This window comes from Melozone crissalis, unplaced genomic scaffold (assembly GCF_028551555.1).
Source record: "Melozone crissalis strain CALT ecotype California unplaced genomic scaffold, PUWL_Pcris_2 ptg000063l_1, whole genome shotgun sequence".
Taxonomy (NCBI): domain Eukaryota; kingdom Metazoa; phylum Chordata; class Aves; order Passeriformes; family Passerellidae; genus Melozone; species Melozone crissalis.
Genome location: NW_026535841.1, coordinates 10,175,368 through 10,196,803, shown reverse-complemented (window position 1 = coordinate 10,196,803; position 21,436 = coordinate 10,175,368). Strand labels below are relative to the sequence as shown.

General features: G+C 44.0%; 3 protein-coding genes across 4 annotated transcripts; 1 reads left to right on the top strand and 2 right to left on the bottom strand.

The window, feature by feature from the left end:
- Positions 1 to 36: 36 nt before the first annotated feature.
- LOC128945259 (solute carrier family 2, facilitated glucose transporter member 11-like) lies at positions 37 to 9,111 on the bottom strand. The gene is made up of 12 exons (XM_054288967.1): positions 9,061 to 9,111; positions 7,588 to 7,686; positions 5,895 to 6,055; positions 5,122 to 5,246; positions 4,766 to 4,895; positions 4,118 to 4,266; positions 3,118 to 3,305; positions 2,506 to 2,616; positions 2,294 to 2,395; positions 1,694 to 1,769; positions 1,162 to 1,289; positions 37 to 265 (listed from the first exon to the last, which is right to left on the bottom strand). Exons 1-12 carry the CDS (start codon positions 9,076 to 9,078, stop codon positions 47 to 49), a joined length of 1,506 nt encoding a protein of 501 aa, XP_054144942.1. The 5' UTR covers positions 9,079 to 9,111; the 3' UTR covers positions 37 to 46.
- A 757-nt stretch (positions 9,112 to 9,868) lies between these two features.
- CCDC117 (coiled-coil domain containing 117) lies at positions 9,869 to 14,504 on the top strand. Of its 2 annotated transcripts, XM_054288747.1 has the most exons (5): positions 9,869 to 10,278; positions 10,878 to 10,928; positions 11,279 to 11,512; positions 12,881 to 13,018; positions 13,535 to 14,504. In XM_054288747.1, exons 1-5 carry the CDS (start codon positions 10,001 to 10,003, stop codon positions 13,785 to 13,787), a joined length of 954 nt encoding a protein of 317 aa, XP_054144722.1. In that variant the 5' UTR covers positions 9,869 to 10,000; the 3' UTR covers positions 13,788 to 14,504. The 2 variants fall into 2 exon arrangements, with proteins under 2 accessions (XP_054144722.1, XP_054144723.1); XM_054288748.1 differs by lacking the exon at positions 12,881 to 13,018.
- Positions 14,505 to 18,172: 3,668 nt separating this feature from the next.
- On the bottom strand, positions 18,173 to 21,196 carry XBP1 (X-box binding protein 1). The gene is given in 6 exon segments (XM_054288745.1): positions 18,173 to 19,164; positions 19,901 to 20,008; positions 20,011 to 20,064; positions 20,558 to 20,689; positions 20,766 to 20,862; positions 20,945 to 21,196. Coding segments are annotated over 6 exon segments (1,158 nt in total). The 5' UTR covers positions 21,154 to 21,196; the 3' UTR covers positions 18,173 to 18,606.
- Between the last annotated feature and the right edge of the window lie 240 nt (positions 21,197 to 21,436).

Genomic DNA, 21,436 nt, shown 5'->3' with positions numbered 1-21,436 from the left:
TTACAAGGTTCATAATTCTCACTGAAGTTCTGTTGCATTTGTGAAATTATGCAGAAACCTTTAAAAATTCATCTTGGAGTTGCCTTCTTTCATAAAGCTCCGTTTCCTTTTTCCTGGCATTTCTTCCAAAGTTAAGCTTGTTAAATTCCTTTTTGATTTCCAGAAAAGATTTGTTTTTTGTCTCAGGAATTACGAGGAAGATGAAGGCAGCAACAAAGAAACACTCCAGTAAGAACACCACAAAACAATACTGCTTCAGTCCATTCTGAAAATAAATGTGATTGCAACATATTTCAAGAGTAATAATAGTAGGTTTGAAACATGCTTTTTGTTTCCATTTACACTTAACATTGCTGCTCAGATTTTTTCTAAAAGGAGTCATTCAACCTAATCTTTACCTGTAACTTTTTAGATAAAAGAGTGTCAAGGGCTGTGCAATAGACTTTTATTTTAAAAATAAGATAAACCATTTCAACAGTCAAATGTCACAATCTAGAAGTCAACATTTGCTACTATCTGTCACATAGTTTAAATAATATGTAATTTAAATTTCTATGAGTGTTAATATTTTTCAATGCTGTGCATTAAAAAAAACAACTGTCTTACTGAGAAGTACAGCTCAGCCATGAAGAAAGGACAGGCAGATCCAGATTCATGCTGTTCCTGCACATCTTGCTGTCAAGAACATGTGCTAAAACTAAAAATACAAAGCTGGAGATGAAAGCCTGTCTTGCCTTTCCTAATAATCTGCTTACAGAACTCTATCAGTTCAGCAAGTTCTCAGGGATGTGACTTATTTGCCACAGGTACCACCTGAATGTTACTTTGCCATAAAAGCACAAGGCACTATTAAAAAATGTTTTGTGTAAATCTCAGTACCTGATTAAGTTTTTCTGCTTTTGATACCTTCTGTTTTTTTTCATCTGAACACGAGCAATACCCTCCAGTGCATTCCTTTACTTTTCATTTATCATGTTATATTGAGCTTTGTGATGTGCAAAAAATACTTTTAAGAGGGACTGAATCTAGTTAAACTCATTTGAGGGGCAGTGTGCATCCTGGTCAAGTGTGAATTATATATACAAGTGTATATAATGCAATACAAGCAATGGGATGGAAGCTGGGAGCAGGTGAAATGAAAATTTTGCTGTTCATACTCACCACTATGAAGGGGAAGAGCATCCCAACCGTGAAGAAACTAATCCAGCTCACAGTGCCTGCAATCATGTAGGCAGCAGGACGTGAGGACTGCACAAATAACTCAGCTGTTAGGGTGTTTGTTATGCCACCTGGGGATGGTTCAGAAACAGAGAATTGTGCTAAATGTCCATTTGAGGTACTTCCAATGCTACAAAAGATTGATTGCTTTTGAATATGCCATTAGCTGATCTATTCTAATTCCTCACAGCACAAATCTGAGGCTGCTGCCCTTGCAGGAAGTTTCCCACTAAAACACAGCCCCATTTCAGCAGCACAGATCAGGGAGCAGGCCTTTTCTGACAAGTGTGGAACCCCTGTGCTCTGAAGGGCAGAACTAAGCCCTCCCTCACATGTAGCTGCCCCAGAATCAGCAATGGTAAGCCTCAGCTCTGGGCTACAGGATGGCCTCACTTGGGTTCTGCAGAGGCCTCTTGGCTGTGTGACACCCTGGCCCTCCCAGACCTTCCCCCTCACACACATTCCTGTGCAGTACCTGGGCCCAGCCCAAAGCTCAAGATGAAGGCAAACACACACATCATGCTCATGTAAGGCACCCAGGAGTACAGCTCCTGAAACAGAAGACAATGAGAAGGTTTAGCTCAGATTTTGATAATCCAGTTTTAAAGTCTGGCTTAACAGTTATGTTTCCTTCTGTATTTTATTTCAATTAAGACCAGCAGTCTTTCACGACTCTTTTACAGCTAATTTATTTAACAGTTCTGCTTCAGAGAAATTAAATAGTGTTCATTCAATAATTTTTACTAAATCATATAATAGAATTATGTAGTCATAGTGTGGGCTGGGCTGGAAGGGGCTTTAAAGCTCATCCCATCCCACCCCTGGCCATGTGCAGGGACACCTTCCACTATCCCAGATTGCTCCAAGCTCCATCCAACCTGGCCTTGGACACTTCAGGGATGGGGCAGCCACAGCTTCTCTGGGCACCCTGTGCCAGGACCTCAGCACCCTCAATTTCTTCCTTGATGCCTCATCTAACCCTACTCTCAGTTTAAACCCATTCCCCCTTACTGTGTCACCATGTGCCCTTTCCACTCCTCAGTCACACTGGGTAACAGGAACGAGTCCTTTGCACCTGGTAAGTCAGAGAGAAGGTCAGAACAGTGCACCAGAGAGTCATGAGGAGATAACCCCCAATGATAAGGCATCTTCTTCCCACATAGTCTATCAGTAAACCCTGTGAACAAGATACAACCTTCTGTTAATATACTGATCTCATTTTTACTAATATTCTTCAAGAAGAATCATTACTGTTTGTACTGGGAGGTAGAACAAACTGCTCCTTACACAGGAGAGGGCTGTGAGACACTCACAAACTCCAGTGCCAAGTGTCACATACGGGATTTTTTCTGCCACGATCCCAGCTTGTTCAAAAACGTACGTTGCATAGAAATAAATCTACATCAGGAAAAAAACAAACAAACAAAAAACAATGAGGTTTTTCTGGCATTTAAAACATTGTCTGGAAACAAAGTCATGTTCATACTAAACATATAGATCAGTGTATTTTATGTTGTGAGTTACTAATTCAACATAAGCAGTAATAACAATCTGTTAAATTCAGGTCTAGGTAAACATATTGCTATCATAAAAGCCAAGGGGATTATTCAGCTTACTGAATATGTTTTATATTCTTAAACCAGACACACTCGATAAACTGATCCACCTTTATTTATTTTTCAGAGGAAGTATCAAGTCATTCTTTAGAAAAGTTTTCACACCAGAAACCCAGAAATGAGGAAAAAAAAAAAAAAAAGAAAACCACCAAAATAATGCAAGGACATTCTTTCCCATTTATCCCATTTTGCTGAGTTTCTCTACGTGGATCTTTTGTGCTAATAAATGGTTGAACAACAGGTGGAAATGAAATAATTATTTAAGCTGTTTGTTGACTCTTACAGCATTAATGCCACTGAGCTGCTGGCCCATGGTCATCACGATGACAGTGATGAGCTGCCATCTCACAGCAGGGTCAGTGAACAACTGCCAGGGCTTCCTGGGCTTCTCCCCCTGCAAGGCAAAGCATTCCCGCTGGATGTCCTCCAGCTCCCTGCGGTACTCTGAGGAACCATGAAATCGCTTCAAAGCTACAAATAGAAAAAAAAATTACATTTATCTATTAACCACAGCTCCTGGGAAATAATCTCTTTTCATAAAGACCTGGCTTTTGTTAGGATATGAAAAAATTTGCTTTGTGATTTGCTTGTTCCTTGCTGGTTTTTCAACATTTTTTGCTGTGGTGAATTTGGAGAATTCTGTGGCATTTCTTTCCTTCTTTTTAGAGGAATATCTGGCCTTGAAATATTCACCAGGCAAAATATTACGTATCTGAACCTCAGACCTTCAAATAGTCTTTTCCTTAAAGGACACTCTTGCCATTTGATTAGTTTTGCTTAAATTCTAGGCAGATATTGATTCCTTTGTTATGGTCGTGACCTTAATGTTACCAATGGATGCAGTTAGTGAGCTGGAGCAAAGACAGGAAATCCTTCTCCGAAGGCAAATATAATCAGAATTCATTTGGATCCCAGACTAAAATCTTTACAAATGGTCTTAAAGACTATACAGCATCAGTTCCTCTAAAATCTTCATTCTCAAATGACAATCTATCTTCTTAAGGTCAGCAGTAGGAATTTTGATGATCCTGATAATGAACTTTCCTCTGACAGTAATCAGCTTGGAGCTCCAGTCAACAAGAGGACAATAAAGTTTCGTTCATAACCCATTATGGGCTCCTGAATTCCACAATCCCTGCTTCCATATTAGCTCACTGGAGGTAAAACATGGGCCAAAAAGCACTAGATGATACAACTGTGCTGTGTGGATAAAGACAAAAGGAGAATCTGGAACCCAACATATTCATTGTACCCTTCTGGAGAACAGAAAGTACAGATATTACCTTTGGCACAGCTCAGCTCATCACCTCTGTCAATAAGAAGATATCTGGGACTTTCAGGAAACCATGGAAGGAATAACAGTTGGGCTAATGCTGGAATACAGCTGCTGGATAGCAACAGAGGCCACTGCTTTTCTCCACCCAATAATTCTCTGTGAGAAATGTGGAAAAAGAAGGCAAAGAAATAGAATAATTTGCTATTGGTTACTATTTAGTGCAGTCTTTGCTCTTGGAACTTTCTAAGTTCCAGCTGGATGAAGGCCTGAGCAACTTCTTCTGATCACACAGGGGACAAAAGCAGTGCTAGTGCTGTGATACAGAAATGTGAGTCCTTTGCTCTCAAGTCCTTGCCAACATCCTCTGTCTCCAGCAAGAAACTGGCAAAAAACATGAACTCAGCTCAAATGTGGCTGCTTTGCTGATGCTGTTGTGGTGACCCATCTGAACTGACACTGCTCCCCTGAGGACACAGCACTGATGGTTGGCAGTTGTAGGAATAAGGTGACTCAAGATTTTCGTCTCCTGGAGGACCTTGTATGAATTCTAATGCCGCAATGGCACAAGGGATGTGCTGCAATGAGCTGTAGGAAATTGGAATTCTTTACACAGGAATAACACAAAACAGGAAAAAAACCCTCATACATTTCTTACCTCAAACCAATTATTTGTCCTGTCAGAATTCCCCCAGTCAGAAAGATGGAAGTCCCCATGGCCAAGCCACCTCTGAGGTGCTTTGGGGCAAACTCCCCAATATAAAGAGGCTGCACACAGAGCCCAACACCTGCAAGTAAATGGAAAAAACATTTTCCTATCAATAGAAATTGCTTTGCAAATAGTTACAAAACCAAAACACATACAAAATGGGACTTAATTAATTTCCTATTCATTTAGCTGCCTTCAGATTCCAAGCTAAACTACAGAACATTTTCATCAAAAACCTAAAGGATCAGAAATAACAATAATTTATCATTCACCACAGTTTATAGTAGGAATAAGAAATCATTCACCTGAATTTATGCCAATCAAAAACCTTCCAGCAATCAGTAACTCAAACAATCCTGTAGGAAAACTGATCCCCATTAAAATGGAGGCTAGTATTGCTATAACATTATTCATCAAAAGAGCTCCTTTCCTAAAAAGGAGGAAGAAAAATAAAATAAAATAATAATAATAATAATGATACACCACAGAAAAAACAAAAACTGATTAAAACAAACAAAAAACCCCCAAGATCTCAACCAGACATTATGGAAATCTGTAATAATGTGGGTTTTTAAAGTTTTCTTTTCTGATAATGTGGGGGGATAAATGGACTTTATACTGAAGAAACATGCTATCCCCTGGAAACCCAGATGTCTGATACAACTGCTTATGTTTTTAAAATGTCTAAACATAAGAATAATGTATAAATATGACAGAAATGCCTGACAAGGTAGGAGTGGGGTTTCTTCATTTAGACAAATGAAGTGCAACAGATGAAGAAGCACATCCTTACTGGCACAAGGGCTGCAAATGTGTCAGGGGAAACTCATGTTTCCAACACACTCTGTGTGCATTCTCCTACTCAGATTTCAGTAAATGTAATGCAAAGACAAAGGTCAGAATTCAGGGCTCATCCTTGAAAGCCACATTGGAATAAATGGTAAAATTCTACCAGAAAACTCAGCTTTAAAGTGAAAAAAATACTCTTTTCTCCCACTCTTTTCTCATTTATTTACTTTCTATTCCAGTGGGAAGGTAGGAAAAGCAAACATATTTTGATGCTGCTGCTGCAACTGACCTGCCCAGGCGTATGGCCATGCTGCCTCCAAACAAGGCTCCACAGAGGCCTCCGAGGGAAAAGATGGAAGCAATGACAGACCAAAGAAAAGTCAGCAAATCTGCATTTAGCTCCTTGTGATAACGACTGCTCCAGGTCTCATTTAAGAACTTGTGTATATGCTGCAGGAGAAAAGAGTGATGAATGTGGAGCATTTTGTACATCCCTACACACAGCACTACAAATAACTTGCATCCCAACCCTGAAAATCAATTCTGGGAGTTAATTCTAAGAGATGTCAGCTGACTGGCAGAATCTTCCTTGACCACAAGGAAGATCTTGTGTTTCCTACTCCCCACACACCTCAAAGGCCACAGAGCAGCTCTGTGCCCTGCCTCAGGTGCTGTAGCAGAGGAGAAACACAACCCTGACAGGCACTGCCATGAGAGAGCTCTGAGGTCCTTCTGAACAGGGTGGATGGTTGGCCCTACTGTTTTTAGGAACTTCTCACAGCACAGAGGCTTTGCAACCTAAAAAATTTTACTGTCAGGGGACTCCTTCTGACACTTGGTCTAAATCTCCCTGCCTCAGTGTAATCCAAAGAGTCATAGTAAAATCCCTTTTTCAGCTCTAATAATACTCCACCTTTCTTAGAGTATTCATGTGTCAGAACTTTGAGGCTGTTATTCCACATGCTTGCTTTTCTAAAATTTGCCTTTAGAAACACTTGAACTGGCATGTATCTGCAATCAGAGGCTCCTGTTCTTTGCCTGCAAACCGAAACTACAGAAGAACAAACTTCTTGGACTCTCCCTCTGTTCCCAGCATATGACCTGTTCTTTCACAAACAGCTCCTTTGAAGCTTTGTAAAAAGTATACAATGTTGAAGCAAATTCAGTCTTCACAGTTTCCTAACAAATAAATCAGCTGGTGGCAAAAAACTGATACCCACCACTTTCACAAGAACATTTGCTCAGATCCTTGAGTCATCCACAAAATATGCAGAATCCTGGAGGCTACAGCAAAGAACGCTCAAGTAACAAGTGAAAATATTTACAAGATACTCAGCCACTACAGATGGAACATTTTAATTCCCTAAGGAGGACTTTTTCAGTAATCTGCCTTGTGATGGACACCTGTAAATAGTAACTATGCTTTCTCCCTGTGATAGAAAGAGTGGGAATGGCTCAAAGCTGTGTCAGGGGAGGTTCAAACTTGATATTTGGAGAAACAGTGGTGATATCCTAGAGAAAGGGTGGTCAAGCAGAACAGGCTTCCCAGACAAGTGGTCAATGCTCCAAGGGCATTTGGACACTGCTGTTAGTAACACATTTAACTTTTGGTCAGCCCTGAAGTGGTCAGGTAGTTGGACTAGATGGTCATTGTAGGTCCCTTCCAACTGCAAACGTTCTGGTCTATTCTACCCTTAGTGTTCTGGGCTATTTTAGTAATCAAAAAATATATTACTCAGTTAATCCTTCTAATAATAAAGGTATTTATGAGGCATATTAACACTTTAGTCTGACACAGAATAGCTCTGACTGGAGGTACTCACAAACAAATGCACATGAAACCACTTAGGAAATGAACAAGATTTCTTCATAAGGGAGAAAGAACTGCTTCAGTTCCCACTGTGACCACAGCAAAAGCACATTTGGCCTCGTGGCCGAGTTCAGAGAGGAAACAGCCCAGTGAACAAAAGATGAGCTTTTACCTGAGTGGGTGCATTGATAATAGAGACATTGTACCCATACTGAAAGGTGCCTCCAATTCCAACTGCACAAACAGCCAGGAACAACGTCCAGCTGGGGAGCTGGGGAGCAAAAGAAAATCAAGACACTTCAGTGATCAAATTTCCCCTTTCTCCATATATAAAGGCTGTACATATTTCTTTTAATAAACTTCTATTCCCTGAATTTCTCATTGTTAGGTATGTAGACTAATTCTTCATCATTCTCATTCTTGGTCCAGTTCCCAGAAATGCTGAGTTATTCCAGATATTTTACTGTATTCTGACAGAGCTGTGTCCTCCCTAAAGATAATTCATCAACACTTCCTTCTTCCCTCCCTCCCTGAAATTTGCCAGTTGAAATTGATCTTATTAAAGTAAAATCCAATTAACGTTTCCTTACAGTTTCCAAGAATATAAAGTGTTTCTCTGAATGTCAACCGAAGCAATGAATTAAGAGTTATAAATAAGGGCTGCAGTGAGTAGGGTAGAAAAAACCAAAATTGATGTTGTAAATACTGGCACAGCACACTCAGACCCTTACAGTAACTAAGTACTGTAAACCTATTTTGTGTGTTTTATGGGTACAGCAAGGAATCTAGAAGGAAGAGAAAATAAACAAACAAACAACACAAAATAATGAGCATACATCATATAACTTAGGTTTTATTATGACAGATCTTTCGTTCTTCCTGCCCAAATCAGCTGGGCTCATGACATTGCTATGCTGTCTGACATTGGAGTTAGGAGAGAGCACAGATAACAGCCTCATGTGTTCTGAACTCCTGACAGTTTATAAGGGCGTTCACTTCATTCTGAAAACATGACACAAACAAAATTCTATTTGTATTCAATGTAAAACACCAGAATCAGAAAGCTGCTTTTGCAGCTTCCACTTTCTCACACAGCCAGGTGGCCAAGGAAAGCGCAAAATCTTACAAGTCTAATCACTTAAAGTATTTCTATTCAAATGCTAACATAAAATTCCTGCACATTTCACATCTGAACATCATTGCTAAAACCACAACTTCCCTGCAGGATCCACCTTCAGGATGGTTCTGCTTACCTTGCAGGGCGAGCTAGACCCTCTGAGCAGGGGCTGGTGCTCCATTCTGAGCATGGGCCAAATTAGATTTCCTTTGCAAAATTTAATAAACTATGTTACAGAAAAAAAAAAAAAAAAGAAGTGCCAAAGAACTTAAGTTACTAATGTATTAAGACACAGCTTTACTTTTTGTTGTCGTTTTGTTCGATTGGTTTTGGGTTTTTTTCTCCCAGCCCATTGGGACTCTCCTGAAGGGTTCCGAACTTTGTGACAGGGATGTCTAACTTCGATAAAGCCTCACAGCAGCCTCAGGGAGCTTTCCCACCTCTTACACTGAGTGCATGCACTGTCCTTCTCTAACCCCGCACAGAACCCGCAGCCTCCCGCAACCAAAGACAAGGACGGGCGGTTACCGTGTGCCGGGGCGCCATCCCTCCCTCCTGCCGCCCGGAGCTCAGCCCCGCTCCGCTCGCCACCTCCCGGAGCCCGCCTGAGCTCCTCAGCTGACCGGGATTTGGCTGCCGGACCGTGCCCGCCCCGCTGCGGGGATTAAGCCGCGCCACGGGCAAGAGAGGGGCTGTACGGACATTCTCGGGGAGCCCACGGCGCCCCCACACGGGCCACGGGCAAGAGAGGGGCTGTACGGACATTCTCGGGGAGCCCACGGCGCCCCCACACGGGCCACGGGCAAGAGAGGGGCTGTTCGGACACCCTCGCGGAGCCCACGGCGCCCCCACACGGGCCAGGGCCAGGACCTGGACCCCGCTGCGCCCCCTCAGGGGCCACGGCGGGTAGCCCGCGGTGGGCGCTCCCTCACGGGTCACGGATAAGAGAGGGGCTTTTCGGACATTCTCGGGGAGTCCGCGGCGCCCCCACACGGGCCACGGCGAGTAGTCCGCGGTGGGCGCTCCCTCACGGGCCACGGACAAGAGAGGGGCTGTTCGGGCACCCTCGGGGACACCGCGGCGCTCCCCTCCCGGGCCACGGCGGCGGGGAGCCCGCGGCGCCCCCTCACGGGCTGCGGCGGGGAGCCCGCCCGCTCTCAGAGCGCGTCTCCCACAGCACCCAGGACTACAACTCCCACAGGTCCCACAGCACTCGGGACTACAACTCCCAGAGGTCTCCCAGAGCCCGGGACTACAGCTCCCACAGTGCCCGCGGGTCCTTATCGGATCGCAGCGAAAGGCCTGGAAGGACCCGGGCTGTAGCGGCGGCCGCAGCCGCGGGCCCGGCTCGGCCCGGGTGAGCGCGGCGGGCGGAGGAGGTTTCGTGCGGGAGGGCCTCGGGCAGGGCCGGCGTGTGGCGCAGCGCGGATTGCGGCGTTGATGTGCGCTTTGCCCCCCGCAGCAGGAAATGGCAGCGCTAGGCAGATCCTTCCAGGGCATCCCGGCGGGCCCGGCCGTGGAGCTCCCCACAGCGCCGGCCGCTGCCCCGGAGCCCTTAGCCGGCGGCCACGGCCGTCTGCAGCCACCCGGCATGGTCATGGCAGGGATCGGAAACGACGGCGTGGACGGACCCTCCGGCCTCTGTCTGCAGAGCAGCTTCGACCTGGCCTCGCTGGCCGCGCTCGGCAGCCACAGCCAGGGGCTGACGGTGGCCCCGGTGAGCTCCTTCACCAGGAGCCGCAGCCAGTAAGTGCCAGAGCTGTTCCGCAGGGCCCAGGCAGGGGGGAACTGCGGCGGGTGCTTTGCTTTGGGATTTGTTTCCTTGTAGCAGTGTTGCGCTGGTAGGAGGTTAGAAAATTGTCTTGTGCTCGGTTAAGGACCTTGAAGCTGGCTGGGGGGGGGGGGGGATGAAGGAACCGTTTAAAAGGCAAGAACCAGCATCTTTGCGTACTTTCAAATTTATTTATTTGTTTCAGTATTTTTTCAGTATGTCCCTGTGATACAGAGTATTAAGAGACTCAAGCTCGGTCATGTGTTGCTTCTTGAAGCATTTGAATTTTAGACCAAAAAATTGGTCTTGCCCCTTGTGGAAAACTAAATAATGTAAAGGAGAAGAAATTAGTATGGTATTCTGTCCAGAGAACTGAGCAATTACAGCTGCCTTTGACTTCCTTTTTAACAAAGTGGTTATTTATTGCCCCAAACTTTTATTCCCATCACAGCTGGTGACACACTGTCACCATTGATCTCAGATGAAATTTTAAAAGGAAGGAAAATATTGTTTGACACTATCAGTATAACCAAAAGATACAATTTGAAGCTAAGTAACTGTTTTTCTTTTGTAGTGTCTCTGTGCGATGTGGAAGGAAGCATAAGCTAGAAGAAGAGGCAGAAGGGTAAATTAATTTGTCTTTTATAGCCTGAAAAATCCTGATTTGCTTTTTGTTTTGTTTGAGCACATCTCACCTACAGTACAAACAGGAAGGAAATCTATCATTGTTTCCCTTTGGAACCCTTCCCTTGAATTGCACATGAGCCCAAATCCATTTCTGTTACCTAATTAATTGTGTGGCACTGATTTTCCTGAATAGGTACTCACATTTTACTAAGAGCAATGTGGATTCATTTTCTTTGTTGAGGTTGCTTTGCCATAGAGTGTCAAAGCTGCTGAGATGCACTTTACATTTGTTCCTGTAGAATGCCACGTTTCTTTTTTTGACAGTTGTAAACTTACTTTGTTTCCTAGCTGTCCTGTGCGGAAGAAGAGACTGACAGGAACCAAAAATTGCCCTTTGAATCCCAACACTGAAGAATGGATTCTTTGTGCAGGTCAGCAGGCAGCTGGGGAGGTAGCAAGTCAGTATGGTGGCAGCGGTCCTGAAACTGCCATGTTAGAAATTCCCTGTGAAGAAATGGATCAGACAATGGGGGAACAGCAATGCGAGGTTGCTCGCAGGAAACTTCAGGAAATTGAGGACAGGTAAATGCAGGGATTGAGTAGCCTGGCTTTGCTGAGCTTTCCCTTTTTTGGTGGGCATTCAGGGGTAAATCTAGCACTTAGCAGTGTGATAACACTGCTGTAAGTCTGAGGTGAACCTTCTGTTTAAATTATTTCATTTTAGGCTACCTATGGTCCTGTGAGTCATCAGGCTGATCAGAAATTTTGGGTGCTGGAGCAGGAGATGCTGAGTAAATAACACCCTGCTCACAATCATTATGCAGCTCCAATATACAATAATTGGGTTTAATGCTCTTCTGTGAGCATCCAGAAGCTCAAATTCTAACATCTCCCTGCTCAGGCTTCAGCTCAGTTTTTTTCAACCAACTGCAGCTTGTTCTGTGATTTAAACTTAAAATAGATGTGAATTTGTCAGTGGAGAGAGTAGCATGAACCAAAGAGGTCTCTCTGCACATAAGGCTGAGATTGATCTTGCTGATGGTGTCATGTGGGTAATTGGGTGGCTGTAGACAGTCTGCTGTGGTGTTTTAATAAATTTACTGTGCATTCTGGCCCTTGGAAGATTCTGGAAATGGCATGTATATGTATCAGGTGATTGCAGGTGAGCTGGTATTCCAAAATATCTAAAATGACCACTGCAGATGATTAGAAAAGCCAAAAGATACAGAAATTTTAAAACAAGATTTTTTTGTAGATTACTCCATAGATGATGCATAAGGAGAAGCAAGGTACTGTTAGATTGTTTTTTTTTTAATGGGTAAATCAGAGTAGTGAAATCTGTCTCTGTTATCTATGTCTGCTTTGGTCTTCTTGGAGGATTGTTCCCTATTCTTCCCAGCTACACTGCTAAATTTTCTATAAAACAAAAACCAAAAACAAAGGAGATGCTTCCATTTGTTCTAAACACTTCACCAATTTGTGCTGATTTAATCTCAGGAACTGGCACAGCCTTGTGAAAAGTGAAGGATTATTTTCAGTGCAATAATTCTCAATTCCAGTTTTGGGGAATTGAGCAGGTGAAGCAGCTGCATAGCTGAGACTCACCTGTGTAATGTGGCTGAATCATTCAGTTTCCATTGGAGGGAATTTGTTTATTTTCTCTCAGTGTATGTTTGTACTGACACTGCTGGGATAACACAGGGGTAACAAAGCTAGCTCAGGTACCAGGAGTGGCATTACTGTTTGAGTGGCTTCTGTGAGTCCTCCTCAGGGTGTTTTGGCCCAAGAGAGACTCACTCATGTTAGCATGGCCCTGCTGCTCCTGCTACCCAGCCCAGGTCAGAGATGTGCACAGAGCAGAGCACGTAGATGTGACTGTAGTCTGCAGAGATGTTCCTGATAACAGTTTGCTCAATAGTGTTTATCTCCCTCTTCCCCCTCCATTCCTAGGATAATTGATGAAGATGAGGAAGTTCATGCTGATGGAAATGTTAGCAATCTGCCCACTCTTATCCTGTCAGATACCCTTAAGAAAGGGATGAAGAGGGATTTTGGTGAAGTCCTGACAAAGAAAATAATAGAATCTATGTAAGTTCTGGAGGAAATCATGGTGCTATGTAGCTAACATGTGCAAATGAAAAGAGAGACCTCGTTTCATGTTTATGGAGATGTCCTTGATTACTGCATGATGCAGCCAGCATTGTGTAACAGACCATTCATCTGGTTCAAAGAGGAAAAACTGTCCTGATGTAAAAAAGAAATAAGTGTGACTGTAGTGGTCATCAGATGTCTGTTTTGTACTCCTCATGTCTACAGAGTGAAGTTTGTGGAGTGAACCAGTATCAGTTTTGCATTTAAGTATATGAATTTTTATCTTGAATTATGACCAGCAGTGGTCAAATTTGGTGCAAAAAAAAGAAAGGAAATACAAGGTTAGAACTAGAAATAAGGGAACTAGGGAGTAGGGAAGAGGAAATTTAATAGGGGGGGGAAAAAGGTATTTATTTTCTGGAATATGGTTCCATAGCTCAAAGGATGAAGGTCTTCTGCATTTAATAGCTGTGCTTGGAGAACTTAAAATTTACTGAAACTCCTCCCTTCTAGGAGCCGTCCTTCTATGGAACTCGTGCTTTGGAAACCTCTTCCTGAATTTATGACAGATAAACTGAAGTCTGTTTCTGTTAAGAACTTCAAGCAGCAGAGTACAGAAGTATGTCAAGCTAAGCAGCCAATACCAAGAGCTCCTTTTGACCCACAGACTGAAACGTTCCCTGGATCACAACAGACTGCCATGTCTCCAGATCCATATGCTAGTTTGGGAATATCTGGGTGTGCAGAAGAAGAAATGGAGTTGTAGATGCCAGACTTTAGACTGGAAGTGGTGAGCTTCTGATGCCTATTGTTGAGGTTTTTTGATTATTTTTTTCTGGTTTGATGTGTGAATCTGAAGTTATATTATTTGTTTTTTTGTTTTCTTACTAACAATCATAAGCACACCACAATCATAGGGTGGCCAGGAAACACCCTAAGATTTCTGTGTTCCAATCTGTTAAATATTCTTATTTTTACTGAAAAGGTAATTCAGAGGCCTTTGGAACAGGGAAGTAGCTTTCCATCTTGCTTATTGGTGAAATATCCTCTTAATTGCCCTTGGTAAAGCATAAAATCCAAATATTGAATGTAACTGTGGCTTAAGCCACACCTTTGTCTTACTGAGCCATTGAAACTGGTGCACATACTATTCTTGGCCATTTGGTTTAATTTGAATTACAAAATGTAAAGGAAGAAACATCTTCAAATCTAGTCATGGGTGGAAAAGCAGTCCCTCTGGTAATACAGCTTTTCACACCATCTTATTTGTTTGGACTTTATGTAAACTCAGATGTAGAAATTACACAGTCCACGGGGTGCTAAGGAAGGAATATTACAGCTGAGCTTAAGTCTTTTGCTTTGTAGAAAGTAAAGCCAGCACTTGTAACTTGCAGGATACCTGCTGACTTCAGTCATCTTTGGTTCATTGGCTTCTAAATTTTATTTGTGGGTTTTTGATGTTCCCTTCCCCAAAGTGGTTCTCAGCAGAGAGATTCACATTTTACATTGTGCTGAGATTCTCTGTATGCATGGAGTTGGAAAGTCAGGACAGTGTAACTTCTGCTGAAATGAATGGCATCCATTGATTTGGGTAAACATGATAAGTAAACCTGCTAACAGGGATGATGGTGCTTGCTGCCATTGGGAGGGTCAAATGCTGGGTCTGTACCCAAGTCCCAGCCCTTGGTGGCTTTGGTGGTGAGGTAAAGGAGGTGCCTGTCTTTTTCCTGAGAGAATCTAGACATAAAATTTAAGCCACAGTATGTGCCAATAATATAGCCTCACATTGTTTATACAGATGTTTGCCAAAAGAACTTTGTACCCTGCAAGGGTGCCAAGGAAAGGAGTTCACAATGAGCTATTGCTTGTACCTTTTCTCAGTGCACAGCAGTTTGTTATGCTTAAGGTTTTCTAACTTGTTTAAGGGTTTTATCTTTTGTTCATAAGTCCTTGAGCTTTCTCAGAGATACCTGAACTGAGGCTTTTATAAGAAATCCTTTCCAAGTAACAGGTTCTGTTCAGAGTCCTATGTCCCAATCTGGTTTTGACATCCTGCTAACATAAAGGAGCAAGTACACAGGAATGCAGCTGCAGAAAATCTACTCTTCTCTGCACAGCTAAAAGATAATCCATGTGATAATATTCTTCACTGTTGAATAACCCATAGCTGAAAGCTTAAAATCAGCCTTCTCTTTTTGCAGTCCTTCTGGTTGTTCAAAACATACCTGTTTGTTGAACCCTGTTTATCTTGCTGCTTTTGTTGAAGGTTGTCTGAAATTTCCTGTCTCATGGTAAAACATTTTAGAGTTCAACTAAAAACACTCCAGCATTTCAGCAGGTATTACTCTGGAAACCAGTGCACACTATTAAGTTGAAGAACATGTGCAGCCTATCTTGCTATAATGCCTAATTTCATTTCAGGGTCTGCTATAAATCTTTTGCATGAACTGTGGAAATTTTCTTATGTATTATTAAGCTGCTGAACATCTTTTAAAACCTACAGCCTCTGATGTGCTCCAGTGGTTGAGCAGAACATAAAGCAGTCAGTTTGGACAAGGCTGTAGTCACTGCAGGTAGAAAATCTGATGCCTCCAAGTAAGTGACTGGTTTTCAGCTTGCTGGATTATAGTTAAAGTATTTTAGGTGAAAGCTCTGAATCCTAAATAAATTGAAAAAAAAAGGATACAAATTTCAAAAATGTTATGAAACCATCTCAGCAACATTGAAACTGCAACAGAAGATTTTAAAAACCTCTGGGAGGCCTAAATACATCAATTGATGCAGTTGTTTTTCTCTTAAAAACACCAAATTGCATATCAGATTTACAGAATTTGTTGTAGATGGCTTTTAAGCATACTTTTTTTCCTGCTAGGTTTGTACCAAAGGTTGACTTTGAGGTGTTTTTCCTCCTAATTCAATGCCAGTGGGGCATCACTGACCTGTTACTGCCATCTAAAACAAGAATAGAGTGGTGCACTGTTGACAAAGACTATGAGATGAAGAAAAAAAAATTGTCTAAAAAGTTTGCTTTGATAGAAAACATTTGCTTTCATTTTTTCACAATGCATTTCTGCCCTTGTGATAGGAGACAGAGGGGTTGAGTTGCTTAAATTGATGGAAGAGTGGGCACCAAGTGACAGGAGCACTGAGCAAGATCCTTGCTGCAGCAATCACTTGGAGAGGGTGACTGGATGGGAGATCAAGCTGTAGGCATTTACAGACTTCTGTATTTGTGAGTTTCATTTGTTGTTGTCTTCATTAAAGACTTTTATTAATGCTGTTCACAGACAGGATGGCAAAGGCAACGCAGTATTAGGAAAAACATTATTTTGAAATATTAAAGATCTGATTCTGGTCTGTCTTCTCTTGGGACCAAATCACCCTTTGTATGTTAGTTTTCAATAAATTTTCTAAAATATTTTTTAGATGACTGTTTCATTCCTGGTAAGAGTGATAAAACCTTGGAAGTCTATGTGTAGTCCTTGAGCTGGACAGTGAAGTTCTCTTCTGGCTTAAGAAGATCTGAATTTATCTATGTTATGTCAAAGGCATTCCCCTTTTTTCCTCCACAGTATTCACCAGGACAAGGGAAGGCAACAGCAGAATAGAATAAACCTGAAGCTGCCAGGAAGGAAAAGTTATTTTAAGTCTGTCGTGACCCAAAGGCCTCTGACAAAGCAATAGGGGTACCAATAAGCATTGCTATAGCTTGTGTTTTGAGATCTTTTATTTTACTTCAGAATAAAACTTTTCAGGATTAAGCAAGCTAGATATTCTTAAAGTTAAGGAATGTTTGAGAAGAGTTTTAAATTCAGATTTTAGTAATTTTCTTGGAAGGTAAGACTTGCTTTTTTTGTGTACCATCTTAGTGGACTTGATTCTGGTAGAAAATACCAGTGCACATAAGGATTCTCCATGGTAGTAGGCTTCCAGATGCCAAACAAGAACTACTTCTGTGGTTTTAGTGGAAGAGGTCTCAGTAACCATTAACACCAGTGTTTGGAGTAAGCCAGGATAAAGCATGCCAGGATAGAGCTGTTGAGAAGGGGGAGCAAAACAGTGTAAAGAGTAAAGACCACATCCTTGAACATTTCTGTCTCCTGTGCTTAACGAGGTTGAAATGTTAAGCACAGCCCATGCCCTACTGTGATGAAAAGGAGAATGTAATACAATTTTCTTTGGATTTTTTAGATGTTGAAATGGCTTGCTCATGGTTGCCAGGAAGAGCTGGGGCTCCATAAAAGGGTGCTTTCAAAATGTATTGCAAAGCTACAGATCAAATCCTCACTTCTGCTTTTTTTGGACATGCAACAATTGGATACTCTTGCAGTCATCCCTATTTTCCACCGTGAAAGTAAAGCAATTTATTCTTCTGACTACTTGGATTTTCAATCTGAATTTGTTGCACTGCACAGTTGTAGCCTTTACTTCTGCCCACTATTCAGGTGGAATCCTTCATTATAAGCTAGGTTACTCAAGCTTGTAATCCAAAGCAGTCCTGTCACCTTGAATGTTACTGACTGAAACATCTCTGGTTTTTTTTCTTCCCCACCCCAAGTTATTTTTGCCAAAATTGAATGCAAAACGTGCAATAGCACAGAAACCAAGAACAGCTGTGCCAACACCTGCAACAGCTCTCTTATTTTCAGTATAAAATTTCTTCTGTCTCTCCAAGCTTTCTTTTAATATTGTATAAATACTGGAGCAAATGAATGTGGACAATGAGAAGTCCTTCTGTGGTATTCGAAATGAGCTCCTTACAAGTCCATTTGATGCTTCAGGATTTCCTGTGGTACTACAGAATCTTCACACCATGTCTGTGCACCCACCTCCCCTCAGATGGAGAATTTTGGACAGCATTACTGGCCACCAGGCTGCCACCACTGCCCTGACTTTTGAATACTCACACTTCAAGCTCCTGCCACCTGCCTGCCTCACAGAGGCTGAAGGTTTTGCTCTGGCCCTCACACAAACCCATCCACCACATCCAGTGCCCCCAAAAGGGAACTGCTGAAGCACCCAGCTGCAGACACCTTATGAGCAGTGCTCCCCAATATATTGTGGCAGGATGAGACACTGAGGGACCTGAACTTAAATTCTCCAAGGCCCAGATGCTCTCCCCTCCCCAGTGAGTTCTAAGGCAAAACAGGGTCAGTGAGCTGCACTGCATTTTAATTGCACCAATACAGTTAAATATTAAATGGACAAAGCAACTCTACATAGCAAATGGAAAACAAGCATTTAGTGAAGCTGTAAGACTTAGAGACTATTAAGGTCTAGCCCAGTTGCATGAATATCCCAGTTTAGTTTTTGGTGTTAAAATTTTAACTGGAAAACAAAACATTTTCAGGTTCTCAGAGAATGAGCAAGTTATTGAGAAACAAACCTGCCTCTCTCCTAAGCCAACACTGACTGGGGGGAGCCAGGGCAGGACAGGACACCCCAGGCTTTTTCATACCATCAACCAGCATGGTAAAGGTGAGAAACACTTTTCTGAATGGGCTTGATTTTGCCCACACACACCCCAAAGGGGCATTGCAGATTTCCAGACAGGACAGTTGTTGACAGGGAGTTAACACTACAGGTTAGACACTGATGAGCTGGGGAAAGAGTTCCTTGGCAAAGCTGTCCTCCCACGCGTGGTCAGCGCCAAGCGGAGACGACGTATCGCTGAAGGGGGACAGGGATCCTTCATACCCAGAGTCACTACAGCCATCCAACAGGTAGCTTGAGGCTTCAAGGCTATGACAAGAAGAAAGCAGATGAGAAAAGCCCAGTTCAGGCATGAAGCTGTCTACAGGTTCCTTCTTCACAGACACTGGGACTTCAGGGATGGCCTTGTCGTCAGATGAAGAGAGATTTTCTTTCTCAATTTTCATTTGCATATTGGTTTGGTTGGCCACTTCAACAGGAATCTCCACTACCAGGGGTTTTGTATACACGTGATCAAACCTTATGAGTTCATTAATGGCTTCCAGCTTGGCTGATGGGGACCCCAAAGAGGGAGAGAGGGCGGCTGGTATGGAATTTGTTTCTCCAGAGATCTCTTCATCCAGCTTTTCCAGGCACGTTGACTCTGAATCAGCATATTTGAGAAACAACTCTGGGTCCAGACTGTCCAGAAAGCCCAATAGGACATCAGACTGCAAAATGAAAGACAATTTTAGAAAGACAGTTTATTACTGTTACAGCCAAACACCAAAAGTGGCCTCTACTAACCTCCACGTGGAAGTTAATATACACTGATGCAATCACAGTTGTTCTACCAAGAATATCATCAAATACACAGTTAAGGCAGTTACCTACCTTGCAGAAATTCACAGAATAGGCCAGGTTGGAAGGGACCACAGTAGGTCACATGTGGTCTAATTTCCCTGCTCAAGCAGAGTCATCTTAGAGCACGTGGCACAGGATTGCACCAGCTGGTTCTCAACTGTCTCCAGTGAGGGAGACTCCACACCCTTTTGGGCAATCTGTACCAGGGCACAGTCATTCTTTGCCCACAGCTTTCTCTGTAAGGGCTCTGGCAATCCCCAGGAATTATACATGCATTTGAGATTTACAGCCACTATTAGAAACTCCCTCAGATCTTGTACCCATCAAGTACAAACACCACAATGCCTGCTGGCTACACAAAGCACGGACCAAAACCTGGCTTAGGCAGACCTGCACATGACTAAAGCTGTGGGGGACTGGGTTTTTTCATGTGAATTCCTGTACTCACTGGGCATAGCCATTCTGATGCAAAGGTATGGCATTCCAAGATGTGGAATAAACAGAAACCACCAAATGATTTAACATCAAGACATTACAACACTAATCTTAAATCTACAGTAATTCTGGATTTCATGGACAGTTTGTATAGGACTGGATGCTCACCTCAGAGTCTGAAGAGTCACTGCCATCAGAATCCACGTGGAAACTATCAGAAATGGTGACTGCTGGGCCTGCACCTGCTGCAGAGGAACACGTAGTCTGAGTGCTGCGGACTCAGCGGACCCGGTCACCAATCTGATCTCATCCACCTGGGATTCCTTCACAACCTGTACCAAGACAAAAACTCAGTCACTGCAAATGTTCTGGCAGGCAGTACAGTACATGATCTTCAAGATCATAATTCTTCTGCTAAGGCTTCCAACACAAAATTCCCTATTTGCTTGTACTGTAGGAACCTGAAGGTAAGGTAATTTCAAAGTTAGCTGAAGCTTCCCTACACTTGTACATTTATTTTGTTTGACACTTTTAAATGAAAGCCTGACCCTCTCCACCACATCTAAGACACACCAATGTGACTGTAACAGTTTCTGCTTCACCTCTATAAGGTAAAAAACCAGAGAAAACTGTCTTTAAACAGCCTAGAACTAGTCAGCTTTCTATCTCCCACATTACCCCTTTCCACTTGGCACCCGCAGAGTTTCAGGACAGCCTCCACATGGAGGGCAAAGGTCTTTTCTGCATATCCCTGCCCACAGCCCCGAGGGTGCCCCGGGATCGGGGCAGCTCTGCCCAAGGCGGGGGCGGACACGGGCGGCTCACCTGGAACTCGTCACCCTCCTCCTCCGTCTTCAGAGCATCCAAACCAAGGCGGCAGCGGAGCTCCTGGTTCTCCCTCGCGAGGTCACACGTCCTTTCCCGCAAGAGCTGGTTCTCCCGTAGCAGCTTCTGGTTCTGCAAAGAGCCGTGAGGCAGGGAGGCCGCTCCCTTCCTCCCCTGCTCCAGCCCCGTATCTCCCGCAGCCCCTTACCTCCTCCTCCAGCTCCACCACCTGCTGCTCCAGCTCTGTCATCCGCGCCTTCTTCCTGTCGCGAGCACTCTGGGCCGCCACGCGGTTCTTCAGCTTCCTGCGGAGCAGAGCGGCCGTCAGCGGGAGATCCTACACCCACCAAGCACAGCCGCAGCCCCGCCACCGCTGCCCGCACTCACCTGCGCAGCGCCTTCTCCTCCGGGCTCAGATGCGTGAGCCGCTGCCGCTTGCGGGCCGGCTGCGCGGTCTCCATCCCCGGGAGGCCGGGGTCGGCTCCTGCCGGCAGGACAACGGACAGATGCCGGGCGGCCGCGGTGCCGGGAGCCTCGGCCGCTTTGCTAGGGATGAGGAGCAGCCGCGGGGCCGCGGCACCGGGCAGCGCTGCCATGGCGGGACAGCGGACACGCCGCTCGCGTCACCAGCGCCGCTGACTGCGCCCCGCGCCGCCCCGCCCGGATTTCTACCATCGTGGCTCTCGCTCATTGGCTGCGAGGCGTGACGTCACAGCAAGAAGAGCTCGTGATTGGCCCGAAGTCGCGAGCAAGGGGGGAAACGAATTGCATCAGACAAGGGGCTGCGGCTGTGCGGCGCTGGCGAGGGGCGGGGCTTGTGGGCGGCTGTGAGGGCAGAACGGGGCCGGGAGGGGCCCGAGGGGACCCGGGCCAAACCCG